The 14,915-nt window shown below is 40.2% G+C and overlaps 1 protein-coding gene across 3 annotated transcripts in view; it reads left to right on the top strand.

The window, feature by feature from the left end:
- ZFPM2 (zinc finger protein, FOG family member 2) overlaps positions 1 to 12,182 on the top strand; it is a 325,424-nt gene extending 313,242 nt beyond the window's left edge. For all 3 annotated transcript variants that reach the window (XM_082753383.1, XM_082753384.1, XM_082753385.1), the window contains 2 exons: positions 5,067 to 5,291; positions 8,718 to 12,182. In XM_082753383.1, the coding sequence (XP_082609509.1) occupies positions 5,067 to 5,291; positions 8,718 to 11,209 (2,717 nt within the window). In that variant the 3' untranslated portion in view covers positions 11,210 to 12,182. The remainder of the gene's footprint in view (positions 1 to 5,066; positions 5,292 to 8,717) is intronic.
- Positions 12,183 to 14,915: the final 2,733 nt, after the last annotated feature.

Below are 14,915 nucleotides of genomic sequence, written 5' to 3' on the forward strand. Positions count from 1 at the left end.
AGCATGTCTGTTACTTTCCTGCCTTTTGGAGAGAAAGTTGCTCTGATCATTGCCAGTTCTGCTGCCAAGAAGAATCTAGGTTGGTGGTGTATCTGATCTTACTCTATAGGCTTAGCAGCAGCTCATAGTAACCTTAACTTCCAGAGGCTGCTAAAGCAGCATGTCTCACTGTCCAGAACCTTCTACCTTTGCCTCAGACCAGACTGGGAAGTCTCTACCTTTCATTACTGGGTTGAGGAAATTCAGTTTCTTCAGTAAAGTCTCGAGTCAAATGTCAGTCCAGTAGTATGTTAAATGCACATCTAGCTCTGTAATGAGACATCTTATATTCAGATCTCTAAAACAATTTCGATTTCTAGAAAAAATAAAAGTTGTAGGGTTGGTTTTTATAATGTTTCCTATTCAAAAATCAAAATCAGAATATTACCCTTGGCTTAGTCAGCTTGAACTTCAATGTTTTGTTTTCTGAAGTAATCTACTGAAATATTTTGAAAATATCTGTTGAAACAAATTGAAATATTTTAAACATTAACTCAGAGTGACCTTTATCTATTTTGCATTGCTTTAGGGGAGTAATAGTTTCAGATCCTATTTCTATACATTATTCTCTGTGGAACTCCATCCTCCCACCATGTAAAAATCTTCAAATGTATTTCTTCTGCATGGCACATACGGAGAGTCACATATTCATCGTGCTGCAGTCTGTCCAGGCTATCTAGCCCATAGGAAGTAAAGGTGGTTGGAGTCAAATTCATTAAGATAATCAGAAAGTTAAATTCTGTGATAGAATGTTGTCAAATAAATTCAAATGGGGCATGCTTACCCACAATCAAAATTTCGTATTACTGTCCTTTGGACTTTCTCTTCTAAAAAAACCTCAGTGGTTCAACTTTTTGAAATGATTTAAAGCCAAAACCAAATGTTGAAATGTCAGGTTTCACATGAGATAGACATTTCAAATGCTGTGATCCATATCAGTAAGGTCTTAATAGTGGTATATTGAATACTAACTGCTCCATTAAATGTTTGTGTCATGCACAATTTTTTAGTGGTGAAGGAAGAATAAACACTGGTAGTAGTGAAAATATTTTATATAAATTCATGAGCAGAGAAGTAGACAAACATTAGCATGCAATCTGTGAAGCAAAGTGTAAATTTTGTCTGCATTTGAGATTTAACAAATGAAAGATTCATCCATTTTAGTGGGCTGTTACCTTCAACTTTGCCCTTTTTTTGTTCTGCAGTCAGTGGGAGTTTTGGTGTTAACCAAGATCAACATTTTAACATTGTATTTTAACATTAACTACAATTGCCTGATCTCTGATCCTGCAGTCAGCTGGCACGCTGTGGCTGCACTCATACTTTTATTCTCTCCGAGTCTCAAAAACAAGTGAGAAGCATCCAAACCAATTACAGGGAATGATACATGGCATATAGTAACTCCCAAACTGTATCCAGAAATGGGGAAAATATTAACTGATTTAAGCCAAAAGTGTGCAAAAGGACCATCCTCATGTTTTAACAATATAAAAAAAGAAGTTCCAGTGCTCCAGTCTAGACCCTGTCACTGTTTTAGTTTACTAGTATATATGTACCCTAAAGGGCTAGGATTTCGTCCTTGTTCTTACTGATAGGATAACAAGTTCGGCTTTCAGAAAGATCAAACAGGTCTTTTATCCTTCTGAGACAGATACAGAAAATGCACTGTGTAAGGTATCCTTCTGACAGGATATTAACAACCATATATCTGTCTGCTTTGTGTAAATATACAGTGTTCATTATTAGTCTTCATGTGAGTAAAGTATGTAGCCTCCAGTACATGCTCAACATATCTACTCCCTCTGCTGCTGGGAAGCACTCTGTGCAACCTCTCCATTGTCTTCCCCTCAGAGAGGATGCTGACGCTTCAGGATAAAAGACAATGAGAAATTCCGTTATTCTTAGCAAATATCCCTTTTGAATTGTGAAAAGTGGAACAGTAACAATTTGTCAACAATACAAGGACAAAGTACACTGGAAATTTTAACTTCTAGTATTGATAACAAGAACCCAGGAAATAAACATGCTGCTTAGTATAATACTACATTCAATGCTACATGATCTAAAAGAAACATAATCTAGTTTGGCCTCCAGGATATCAGAGCAACAGGATTTTACAGTGATAACTGCATAAACATTCATTCTTCAGAATGATCTGCAATTAGCACTGTAGTGGGTTTACGTGGCAAGGTTTTGGTAGCAGGGAGCCATAGGGGTGGTTTCTGTGAGAAAGATCTAGAAGCTGCCCCATGTTTGGGAAGGGCCCCATTGTTTTCCAGATCCGAGCCAATAAGCGATGTTGTTTTGCGCCTCTGTGAGAGCATATTTAAGACAGGGAAAAAACGCTGCGCCACACAGCAGCCGGGAGAGTCAAGGGAGTGGGAGAACAGCCTTGCACCAAGGTCAGTGTAGAAGGAGGGGGAGAGGTGCTCCAGGCGCCGGAGCAGAAGTCCCCTGCGGCCTGTGGTGAGGACCATGGTGAAGCAGGATGTCCCCCTGCAGCCCATGGAGTACCACGGTGGAGCAGGGTTCCACGCTGCAGCCCGTGGAGGAGACCACGGTGGAGCAGGTGGCCCTGCACCGACGGAGGCTGCCGCCTGTGGAAGACCCCTGCCGGAGCAGATTCCGGGCCGGACCTGTAGCCCGTGGAGAGGAGCCCACGCAGGAGCAGGTGATCTGGCAGGAGCTGCTGCCCGTAGGGGAGCCAGGTTGGAGCAGTTTTCTCCTGAGGGATGGACCCCGTGGTACGGACCCATATCTGGAGCAGTTCTGGAAGAGCTGCTGCCTGTGGGAAGCCCACGCCGGATCAGTTCATCAAGGACTGCATCCCGTGGGTGGGACCCCACAGCACAGGGGACGAGAGTGACCGAGAAGGAGCGGCAGAGAAGAAGTGCTGTAGACTGACCATAACCCCCATTCCCCGTTCCCCTGCGCCGCTCGGGGGGAGGAGGTGGAAAAGGGTGGATGGGGGGGGGGAAGGTGCTTTTGTTTTTTTTTTCCTTTGTTTTCTCACTTCTCTCGCTTGTTAGTTGTAGGCAATAAATCTTACTATCTCCTTATGCCGAGTCTGTTTTGCCCGTTACAATAATTATTGCGTGATTTTCTCGTCCTTATCTCAATCCTTGAGCCCTTTTCACATATTTTCTCCCCATTCCTCTTTGAGGAGGGGGAGTGAGAGAGCGGCTGTGGTGGAGCTCGGCTGCCCACTCGAGCGGAACCACGACAGTCTTTTTTGGCGCCCAACGTGGGGCTCAAGGAATTTGAGATAAGATGATAGTTAGTAGAAGTAACGGGCAAAAATATGTGCAGGATGATTGTTAGGAATGTACAAGTTGTGAAGAATTAAGAAAGCAGTAACTGTGATATGTTAGTGTGGTGAAGGGACGAGGGGTGGTGTGTGTGTAAAATGTCCACCTTGTCGGTGCTGTGATGATGTTATGTTTATTTTGGTGTGGTGAATTCTTTTTCGTTTTGATTTAAGTGAATTTCGTGAAGGTTGTTGTGATAATTGTAAAGTAAGAGTATGTTGTGAGTAGTCTTAAATATGCTTTTAACAGAGGCGAGGGGTGGAATGTAGTGGGTTTACGTGGCAAGGTTTTGGTAGCAGGGAGCCATAGGGGTGGTTTCTGTGAGAAAGATCTAGAAGCTGCCCCATGTTTGGGAAGGGCCCCATTGTTTTCCAGATCCGAGCCAATAAGCGATGTTGTTTTGCGCCTCTGTGAGAGCATATTTAAGACAGGGAAAAAACGCTGCGCCACACAGCAGCCGGGAGAGTCAAGGGAGTGGGAGAACAGCCTTGCACCAAGGTCAGTGTAGAAGGAGGGGGAGAGGTGCTCCAGGCGCCGGAGCAGAAGTCCCCTGCGGCCTGTGGTGAGGACCATGGTGAAGCAGGATGTCCCCCTGCAGCCCATGGAGTACCACGGTGGAGCAGGGTTCCACGCTGCAGCCCGTGGAGGAGACCACGGTGGAGCAGGTGGCCCTGCACCGACGGAGGCTGCCGCCTGTGGAAGACCCCTGCCGGAGCAGATTCCGGGCCGGACCTGTAGCCCGTGGAGAGGAGCCCACGCAGGAGCAGGTGATCTGGCAGGAGCTGCTGCCCGTAGGGGAGCCAGGTTGGAGCAGTTTTCTCCTGAGGGATGGACCCCGTGGTACGGACCCATATCTGGAGCAGTTCTGGAAGAGCTGCTGCCTGTGGGAAGCCCACGCCGGATCAGTTCATCAAGGACTGCATCCCGTGGGTGGGACCCCACAGCACAGGGGACGAGAGTGACCGAGAAGGAGCGGCAGAGAAGAAGTGCTGTAGACTGACCATAACCCCCATTCCCCGTTCCCCTGCGCCGCTCGGGGGGAGGAGGTGGAAAAGGGTGGATGGGGGGGGGGAAGGTGCTTTTGTTTTTTTTTTCCTTTGTTTTCTCACTTCTCTCGCTTGTTAGTTGTAGGCAATAAATCTTACTATCTCCTTATGCCGAGTCTGTTTTGCCCGTTACAATAATTATTGCGTGATTTTCTCGTCCTTATCTCAATCCTTGAGCCCTTTTCACATATTTTCTCCCCATTCCTCTTTGAGGAGGGGGAGTGAGAGAGCGGCTGTGGTGGAGCTCGGCTGCCCACTCGAGCGGAACCACGACAAGCACTCACAAATTGCAAGGCCTGATGCTGAAAAGACTTGTGCATGCGCACAAAAAAGAGTATGACTGAAAGGTGTCTCCTATTGTGTGATGATGTGTTGGAAATACAGCTTAGTTTTTGAATTGGCACTGCATTCTCTCATCAAACAAGTAACTTTATTTCATTTTTTAATATTTGCATGCCAAAAAAATCCAGCTGTTTTTATATCAACTATTTTTAAAAATTCATTTTAAAAGAAACTGCTGTCTCCCATGTTCAGCAAGTGACATGTGGCTCTGCTTTCAATATTTTTTTAAATAAACATGTTTTTAATGGGGAAGGGAATTAATCCTGCTGTATTAATTGGTTGGCGCTGAATGCACTGTGGCTAACCTGCACCTGGTTATATTTGCTTGTAGAGGACATATTCCCTTGCAAATCCTGTGGCATTTGGTATCGAAGCGAGCGGAATCTGCAGGCCCACCTCATGTACTACTGCAGTGGGAGGCAAAGAGAGGGGCCTCAGCTGTCAGAGGAGAATGAAGACAGTGCTCAACAGATATCCAGTGTCTGCCCCTTTCCGCAGTGCACCAAAAGTTTTTCTAATGCAAGAGCTCTGGAAATGCACCTGAATTCTCACAGTGGTAAGTGCCATATAGTTTCCTGCATCCCCTTCTAAATTTACCTATCTGAAGAATTATTTGCTATAAACATTCAGTGGAACAGTTTGTCTCCACCTTTATTCTACACCAAGCATCTCTCTTGTAACCAGAGTCATTTCCCTAATCAATAAAATCTCATTTAAATGCAGTCTCTTAATGGGTCTATGTGTGCATACAGGCAGCATTTCTTTACCAGTGAAGGTAAAGTTCAGGAATCCAAACACAATTAGAATTCTGCTTCTTAGTTTATCAGAGATTTATGTACTTTCTAAGAGACTACTTCATGATTCCTTTCATCAAATGTGAGTCTCATAGATTTCCATATATACGTACCCTCTTTTGACGTTCAGTGGAGAGAGACATACCACCAGAGACCTATTCCTTCTGAAACAGCATGTTGGGGTCCTGGAGTAGGCTTCTGATTTAAAGGCAGGAGGCTTTCAGGAGCAGGGTTAAGAACCCTTAGTGTGTTTTTCCAGGGCATGTGTTTCATAAAAACTTATTGTCTTGTTTCATAAAAATATTATTTTCCTCCTTATAAATATAGAATTGGGATAGTGTTTTCTTTGTCCATGTTGTTAAAATGATAATACTGGATTTATGGAAAGTGGGATTAAAAAATTCCTGAGATTAAAAATCCAAAACTCAGCAGGAATCTTATCTCCCTCTCTGAAGGTCTTCTGAGTGTGCTGTTTGAATTTGTTTTGAATTAGGTCTGGGATTGCAGGTTTTGAATTTGCAGAACATTCTGTATTAGAGTTTCCATTAGCACTCAAAATCTGCAAATAAAACTGCAGTGTCATGTGTGGGTATGTTGGTTGTGTCGTGTACAGAGGTGTGTCTGGACAGAGACAAGGGTCCCACAGGGGCCCTGATTCTCCTGTTAAATGGCTGACGTGTAAAGGATGATAATTTGTGCTTTATTCACAGAAGAAAGCCTGATTTGACTTTTTGACTCATAGGGAAGAAGAAGTCTGCTCTGTGCACTTAGTGAAGTGAAAAACCTTTCTCTGATACTTGGGCAGCAATTACAATCCTAGGAAGCATCATGCTGCCTTTTTTCTTTTTTTTTTCCCCTCTGCCCATCTGTGGAGATGTGACAAAGTTTCTTCTGATGCTTTTCAAATTATATTTTCCTTATTCAAAAAGAAAAGAAATACACTGTGGAAGCTGCCTTAACCAGGACGTTGGAAGACATTTTAAAATACACAAAAGTTAGACAAATTTCTATACCACCTCAACTCTGTCCCAGTATATATACTTTATTATCTAATCAGAAAGGTTTAGTGCAGGAGACAAAAAAAGATCCTCAGGCATTGCTAATCAGTGCATTATCCCATAGAAGGCACGGTCTCAGATCATATGTTTTGGCTTTTTCTTCAGAGTTTGTTACCTCGCTGAATAGGACTAGAAGAGTGGGAAACTTCCTAACAGCACAGATAACACTTAGCCATTCATTTAGAGGTCAGATATTTTTGTGCTTCAATATCTTGACTTTGAGTATCAGGCTATTGCCATTTTCTGTCTCTCTTGCCTAGCAAAGATTTCAGTGTTCAGTGATTAGTGGAAAAGCTTCAGTAAGGGTGAACGAATGCAGCTCAGAATGTCTTACAGTCTAGTAACTAAAACCAGGTAGTCTTGGAAGACAACAACTTCATTTCTCTCTGAAATTGTAGACATTGTCTGAGACAGTTGCTTCGACTCTTTGCATTTGGTGTCATATCATTGACTTAGGTGTAGAGAGAGTTTGCAGCTATGAGCTATGAGTGACTGCTTCTTCTCGCAACCTAGAGATAAGCGTCTGTGTTTCTTGAAAGGCGTAGGTTCATCTGGCTGAGCTTCCAGTAAGAATTTTTTGGTACTTATTAGATCAGAGACTAAAACTCAAGCCGTCTCCTCTGTTTTAGCCACAAAGTAGTTAGTTCCATCAGTCTCTCTCTAAGATCCTGCCAACCTTTAATTCTTCTGTACAGATTATCACAAGTTATACTGCTGCTTCTGCAGTAAGAATGAGACATTCTTCTTCCAAATACCCTGTAGCCTAATGCTGGTTTTCCTTCAGCTTCTGTGGAAGGGCCCACTGGGGGCTGTAGCAGACCTACGCCACTGGAGCATGGAGCCCAAACTGAAACAGAAATTCTGTAGAGATTCTTCACTATGACTGCACTATGTAATGTGAAAGCACCATCTCACAGCAGTGGAGGAGCTAAAGCTTCTTGTGTCCTCCTGGCAAAAAAGTGCCTGACAGGGAACAAGCGGTAATTAAAGTTCTGTGTGTCTCCTCTGCTCAGTTCTGTCCTCTGAGGCCCAGAGTAGTTCAAATTCTAAATGTATCTCACAAATGTGAGAAACAGTGATGCTCAAAGTGAAGTAAGGACCTCCAGATCAACAGAATGGCTTCACACAGGTTGAGACACAATATTCTTACAGCTTTATATTGTTCCACTGCCAAAGATGTATTTTATCTGACCAAGGCACATGCATGTGTGTGTTCACGGAACCAATATCCATGTTTCATGTAGATTTCCAATACAATCCCTACCAATTGTTTTCCAGCTTTTGTTGTCTACAAGTATTCAGAATCCGTGTTGTTTCTGTGTTGTTGCAAGACAGAAATTTGGTCTTATCTCTTTTTAAGCATTTCTACTTTCAAAATATTGTGAAATATTTTTGTGTTTCAGCAATGATTATAAGATGGCTTTGAATGTATTGCTCTTGATAGGGAAAGCTGTTGTTGTATTACAGCAGTAGCTTATATGTGGGAGATAAAATGCTTGTGAAACCATGTCTTATTTCTCATCCTACATTCACAGTTAATACAACTCATGAGTCCTTTCTGATGAGGATAGTTCTGTATATTGTTCCCACACTACAGCCAACTTGTGGAATCAAAAAGTTTATCATCAGTAATGTGCAAAGTGCTACTTGTACTCTTTCAGGCACCCTAAGTTTGAGGGCTGTACCTTAAAGAAACCACATAATAATCTTGTATTTTTTGACCTTGATGTGCTTTCTGTGCATTCAAAATATCTAGTGATTGTGTGTGGAGAACATTATGTCTCCTCAGTTAAAACTGTAATTTTTAAGGCCTTTCCATTTAGAATAAGTCCTGTCTATTTTTATCCTTTCCCTTTTTCTTTCATTCCCTTCATCTCTGCTGAGTGCACGTAGATACTAAGGCTCTCCGCAGCAGAGCAGAAGTCTGGGAATCTCCTCTAGAAATTTGAGGAAAGAAATTCAGAACCAATTCAAGTATTTTCTGAGTGACTAAAACCTATGCAAGATTCCCATCAGGAGAAAATTAGTTGTTCTTACTGTGTATGTACCTTCTGTGCAACTGATTTTCCTGTATGTTTTCTGAAGGGGAAAACGGTCACTTAAATTGTATTTTATTTATCTTTTCTATAGGAGTGAAAATGGAAGAATTTCTCCCACCTGGTGCTAGTCTGAAATGCACAGTTTGTACTTATACTGCAGACTCGGTGATTAACTTTCATCAGCACCTGTTCTCGCATCTTACTCAAGCTGCCTTTAGATGCAATCACTGCCATTTTGGCTTCCAAACTCAGAGGGAGCTACTGCAGCACCAAGAATTACATGTCTCTGGCAACAAGATTCAGAGAGAAAGTGACATTGAACATTCTCCAAGTGGAAATGAGGAAGGTTTACAGCCAGCAACAGACCTGTTGAGTAGAAATGATGTTCCGCAGGGCCAAAAGTCCATGCAGACTAAAGACGCAAGTTCTGATACAGAGCTTGATAAATGTGAAAAAAAGGCTCCGCTTTTTCTTCCAAACCAGAGGCCAGAAACACAGCCTGCAACAAACAAGCAAAGTTTATCATACACTAAAATAAAATCTGAACCATCTAGTCCAAGACTTGCCTCATCGCCAGTTCAGCCTAATATTGGTCCTTCTTTCCCAATGGGACCCTTTCTTTCACAGTTTGCTTTTCCCCAGGACATCACTGTGGTTCCTCAGGCTTCAGAGATATTAGCCAAAATGTCTGAACTGGTCCACCGGCGGCTGAGGCATGGAAGCAGCAATTATCCTCCAGTAATTTACAGTCCTTTGATGCCAAAAGGAGCTACGTGTTTTGAGTGCAACATAACATTCAATAATTTGGACAACTACTTGGTGCACAAAAAGCACTACTGCAGCAGCCGATGGCAGCAGATGGCAAAGTCACCAGATTTTTCCAGTGTTCCAGAGAAAATGCCAGAAGCTGTAAGTCCCAGTAATGGTCAAAGCTCTATAAGCATTCTGAATACAGCTCCTCACACATCAGATCCAGAGAATCAGCTTTTGCAGACATCTTGCATTAACTCTTCCAATGTTTTAGATTTGATTGGGCCAAACAATAAAGGTCATGAAAAAGACTTCACAGCACAAGCTAAGAAGTTATCAACTGCAAGCAACGGTGATGACAAGATAAATGGAAAACCTTCTGACGTAAAGAATCCCAATGCTTCTTTAGTAGAAGGGGAGAGTGATCCTAATAAGACCACATGTGAAGCTTGTAATATTACTTTCAGCAGACATGAAACATACATGGTCCACAAGCAGTATTACTGTGCCACGCGCCATGATCCCCCACTGAAGAGGTCTGCTTCCAACAAAGTGCCTGCCATGCAGAGAACAATGCGTACACGGAAGCGGAGAAAGATGTATGAGATGTGCCTACCAGAGCAAGAGCAAAGGCCACCACTAGTACAACAGCGATTTCTGGATGTGGCTAATCTTGGCAATCCATGTACATCTACTCAAGAGTCAACAGAAAGTCTTGGAGAATGTTACCATCCACGATGTGATATATTTCCAGGAATAGTGTCAAAGCATCTTGAAACATCACTGTCTATTAACAAGTGTGTTCCAGTTTCAAAGTGTGATACTCCCCACTCCACTGTGTCTTGCCTGGAGATGGATGTGCCAATAGATCTCAGTAAAAAATGCTTACCCCAGTCAGAGAGGACATCCACCTCTCCCAAAAGGCTGCTGGATTATCATGAGTGCACAGTATGTAAGATAAGTTTTAACAAGGTAGAGAACTACCTGGCTCATAAGCAGAATTTTTGCCCTGTCACTGCCCATCAGCGTAATGACCTGGGACAGCTTGACAGTAAGGTGTTTCAAAACCCAGAAAGTGAAAGAAACAGCCCAGATGTCAGCTATGAAAGAAGCATAATTAAATGTGAGAAAAATGGAAACTCAAAACAGTCCTCTCCTAATGGAAACTTATTTTCCACACACTTAGCGACACTTCAAGGACTAAAAGTCTTTAGTGAAGCAGCCCAGCTTATTGCTACAAAAGAAGAAAACAAACATTTGTTTCTTCCACAATGCCTTTACCCTGGAGCAATAAAGAAAGCTAAAGGAGCAGATCAGCTTTCTCCATATTATGGAATAAAGCCAAGTGATTACATTTCTGGTTCTCTCGTCATTCATAATACTGATTTAGATCAAAGCACAAATACAGAAAGTGAATCTCCTAAAGGCCAGGCTCCTTCAAATGGATGTGCTGTGCAGAAGAAAGAGTCTCTTCCACTATTGCCAAAAAACCGAGGCATGGTAATAGTTAATGGGGGACTAAAACAGGAGGAAAGACCTGCAGCAAACCCACAACAGGAGAACATTTCCCAGAATCCTCCGCATGAAGATGGGCACAAGTCTCCTTCCTGGATCTCTGAGAATCCCTTAACTGCAAACGAAAACGTCTCTCCAGCAATTCCTACAGCAGAGGAACAGTTGTCTAGTATAGCTAAAGGAGTGAATGGTTCTACCCAGGCCCCAACCAGTGGAAAGTATTGCCGACTGTGTGACATCCAGTTCAACAATCTTTCAAACTTTATAACTCATAAGAAGTTTTATTGCTCGTCACATGCAGCAGAACATGTCAAATGAAACAATTGGTCACCTTTGGTACCTGTGTTTAGCATATTGTTCCATACAGTCTAAAGAAAGCTGTTTGAATTACATCTGGACAATCAGGAGATTTCACTATTGCCGAGTTGAAGACTTAAAGGTGTAATTTCATTACAGTCCATTAGTAAAGTGTATTATTGGTGCCATTTTCAAAAATATTAATTTATTTTACCAGCAGTATTCATAGCTGTAGTTATGTTATTTTTTATTTAAAAACTTTATATTAAAGTCATTTGTAATGTTATTGTATAGTTATTGTGTAGCACATATGGTTTGCACTGTATAGTAGATTTTAATGAAAATAGTCACAAACAATACAGAAAAGCATTTTAGAAATAGCTTCAAAAGCACTTGTGTATCCTGATTTTTTTTTCTTATATGCTGTTGCAAATATATGTATATGCTAAAATATAACTTGCAAAGAAGTTTCAACTATGCTGTAAAGTTCGCCTTAAAATTTCAATTTTTTGAACAATTGGGCTCAGTTTGCACTTTATATTTTAGCAGATACAGTACCTTAGTCATTAGGCTTTGCATTTGTATGTAGCAGTATGTTTCTGTCCACTTTCTTAATCTGAAACGTACGTTAAATGAAGATGGCAATTTTTTTCTTGTATAGTACTTGTATTTTCTTTTGCTGATGCATCTCTGTCTCAATTTTTAAACCTTTGCTGTTAAATGCAATACTTTATAAAGAATGAACAAAATTACTGGAAGCAGTATTGTAAGTAATGAGGTCATATCAATCAGTTTTATCTTTTGAAAGGCACAGTCTAAAACAAAACCCTAAACTCAATGCTGCAATTATGAATCTAATTCATATATAAGATATATTTAAATATAAGAGTAGCAATACTGCAACTGGTGATCACAAAGATAATGTTCTACTTCTGATAGAAATAATTTCTCAACAAATGTTGTTACTATGCATGTATATGGATGGAATAAAATTCCAGATCATTGGAGATGTTTGGCAGTAATTTCTTTAAATTTGTTTTGTTATTTGTTTTATTATAATCCAAAAGGGAGGATTTAACATTCACAAACTGTAAAGAAACTCTTAGAAACAAGTTAACGTTGCCCCCTCTTCAATGGGAGCAAAGTGACCAAAGACTAAATAAATATAAAGGATGCCTCCACTTTGAGGGACTCCTTGCTGACAGGTCACTAGCACAACCAAACCTAAGACAAGGTAGTGAACTAAAATTTAAAATATGAAGGTTTGAAACCAAGAAGGCTGTTCCCTTTATTGGAGCTAAGGAAGACATATTTCCCTGGCAGTACTTCCATATGTCAAAATCAGTGAAACAATCTGCTTCATCATATCTCTAGTATGATTCTTTTTGTTTTCAGTAGTCTTAAGAAAAACAACTAATAACAGTTGCTTAAATTGAACAGCAGTTTGCTCCACTAATTCAATATATAAATTACTATTCAATAATTTATACTGAAGTCTGAACAAATGCACAATTAATATCCTTCACTTGCAATTGTTCAGTCTCCTGTACACTGTTTTCATTAAAAAATTGACATTATAAAAGTGAACTATTGATGCATTTTTCATCCTATGAATTTGAAAGCAAAGCCATAACCTGAATATATCACATAAACAGTTGTAGTTAATTTAATTCCTGTACAAGCCAAAGAAAAAACTTAGAATCAAAAACATAAAAGGATGATATTTCAACCAAACAGCTAGGGTCTAGCATAAGAATATGCAATACCACCAACCTTCAGCAACCCTGCCCTGTATTCTTTGAAACTGAATTTGTCCTTTTATATTTGCAAGTGCAGATGAACAGGTACATGTTGATTCTATGATTCTGTGTGATCCAGCAGCAAAAATATAAAAAACATTTTAAGAGGTATTATTTGCAACTCTGGCGTTTAGCTGGGCCTAAAATATAAAATACAGATGCATAAAATTGTGCCAGTTCTCACTCCCAACAAAGACAAGTGTATACATTAATTTCAGTAGGACCAAAATTGTTCCAATAACAAATACTTTGGGTAATAAATCTCATGAAGGAGGACGTGTCACACACACCAGGAGGGTAAAACAAACAAATCATTCATGATTATCAACTGAACATTTATTAGAAAATATCATACAAGTATATCCATGAATCCACAATATTTAAAGTATCCACAATATTTAAAGTGATATTTAAGGTAGATGGTAAATTTTGGTCTTTTTGGTGGCAAACATTATGTTGAAAATCATCCATCATACAAAATTGGTTTAAAGAACCAAGTGATTACATCTGGACTGAATTAAGGAGATTCTGAAAGTTCCACGTGTATAGGCAAAACTTTTAGGTGAAGTTGTTCAGAACGCCACAGGTAGTGTAAGTGACAGTGCTAAGCTCCAGGGAAGTGTTTATGCCATGAGAAAGTGAGAGAAAATATTAAGGTTAAAGGGAGTACCCAGCTGAAAAGTGGTGCCAAAAGGGAAAAGCCTTATCACAGAACATTTCTGATCTGGAAATGTTTAGGGTACCTGATATATTGCAGAAATAATTTAAAGCCTGACGTGCTGTATTATGTTCTTCCTATGGCTCATCCAATTGCTTTCACAGCACAGAATATACCTGGTGGCATTTTCTCTCTATAACTATTTGGTTGACTGGTCCCTTTTTTATACATTCAAAACAAGCAGAGTCTGATCATCTGTGGATATAGTTTTACTGAATTTTACACATTTTGCACATTTTGCTCACTTCACTGGAGCATCTAACAACTCTGATGTATGCTAAACCCCAAGGTTACATTCTCACACTCTCTGAAGTAAAACTTCACATTAGCTAGGTGAATAGCAACTACAGATTACTGACATTTGTTTTTTTATACATTTGTTAGAAAACAGAAAGCAGATATCTGCTCACCTGTCTCAGGAACCATATCTTCCTATAACTTTACATACTATTTCTGATTTTTTTTTTTTTTTCAATTTCTTTATTGCACGTTTTTTATTTGCTCATCTGAATTAAGAGCATAAATTCTTTGGTCAGAAAGATCTCTCATGTCTCTTAAACCACTTTGCACAATGCTGTCCTAATCCCAGCTGAGGGTTTTAAACATGTCTATATTTTAAGCCATAAATAATATTTACATCAATTAGTTTAGTAATTCTCCTTCCTGACCAAATGATTATTTCTGGTCTCTTCAGATTAAATTTATGAATTACTTCAAAGTTATACTAGAACAGGTAAACTGTCTTTTACTAAGAACTCCTGTTGAATATAAACTGTGAGATTTTGTAGGTTTTTTAATTATACATCAAATTGCCTATGTGAAGAGCAGGAAGTAGATCACCTCCATTGAATACTTTGGATTAATTATTCTCTGTCAGCTGGAGTCAGTGAATAAATCTTTGGGGCTAGTAAGTGGAAATGAATAGCTCAACAAAAGGCATTAAAAATTTCCTGTTTTTATAATAAAACAAGTAAATTTGCTTTATATGAAGGCCTAATATTTAGAAGAGCTGAATCCTGCCAGACACCTGATGCACTGAATGCCCACTGGGTTTTAAATTAAACATTTTGGCTTTTTAAGGAAGATCTTATTCACAAAACATCCCACCTACTTGCTGTTCTAAGAACAAATGTTCTGGCCATGTCCATGTCTGCCTCATTTATTTGTCTGTATCCTCAAATTTAGGCTTTGAAGACTCTGGTGAATCCCC

This window comes from Aythya marila (assembly GCF_965140915.1).
Source record: "Aythya marila genome assembly, chromosome: 2".
Lineage (NCBI taxonomy): Eukaryota > Metazoa > Chordata > Aves > Anseriformes > Anatidae > Aythya > Aythya marila.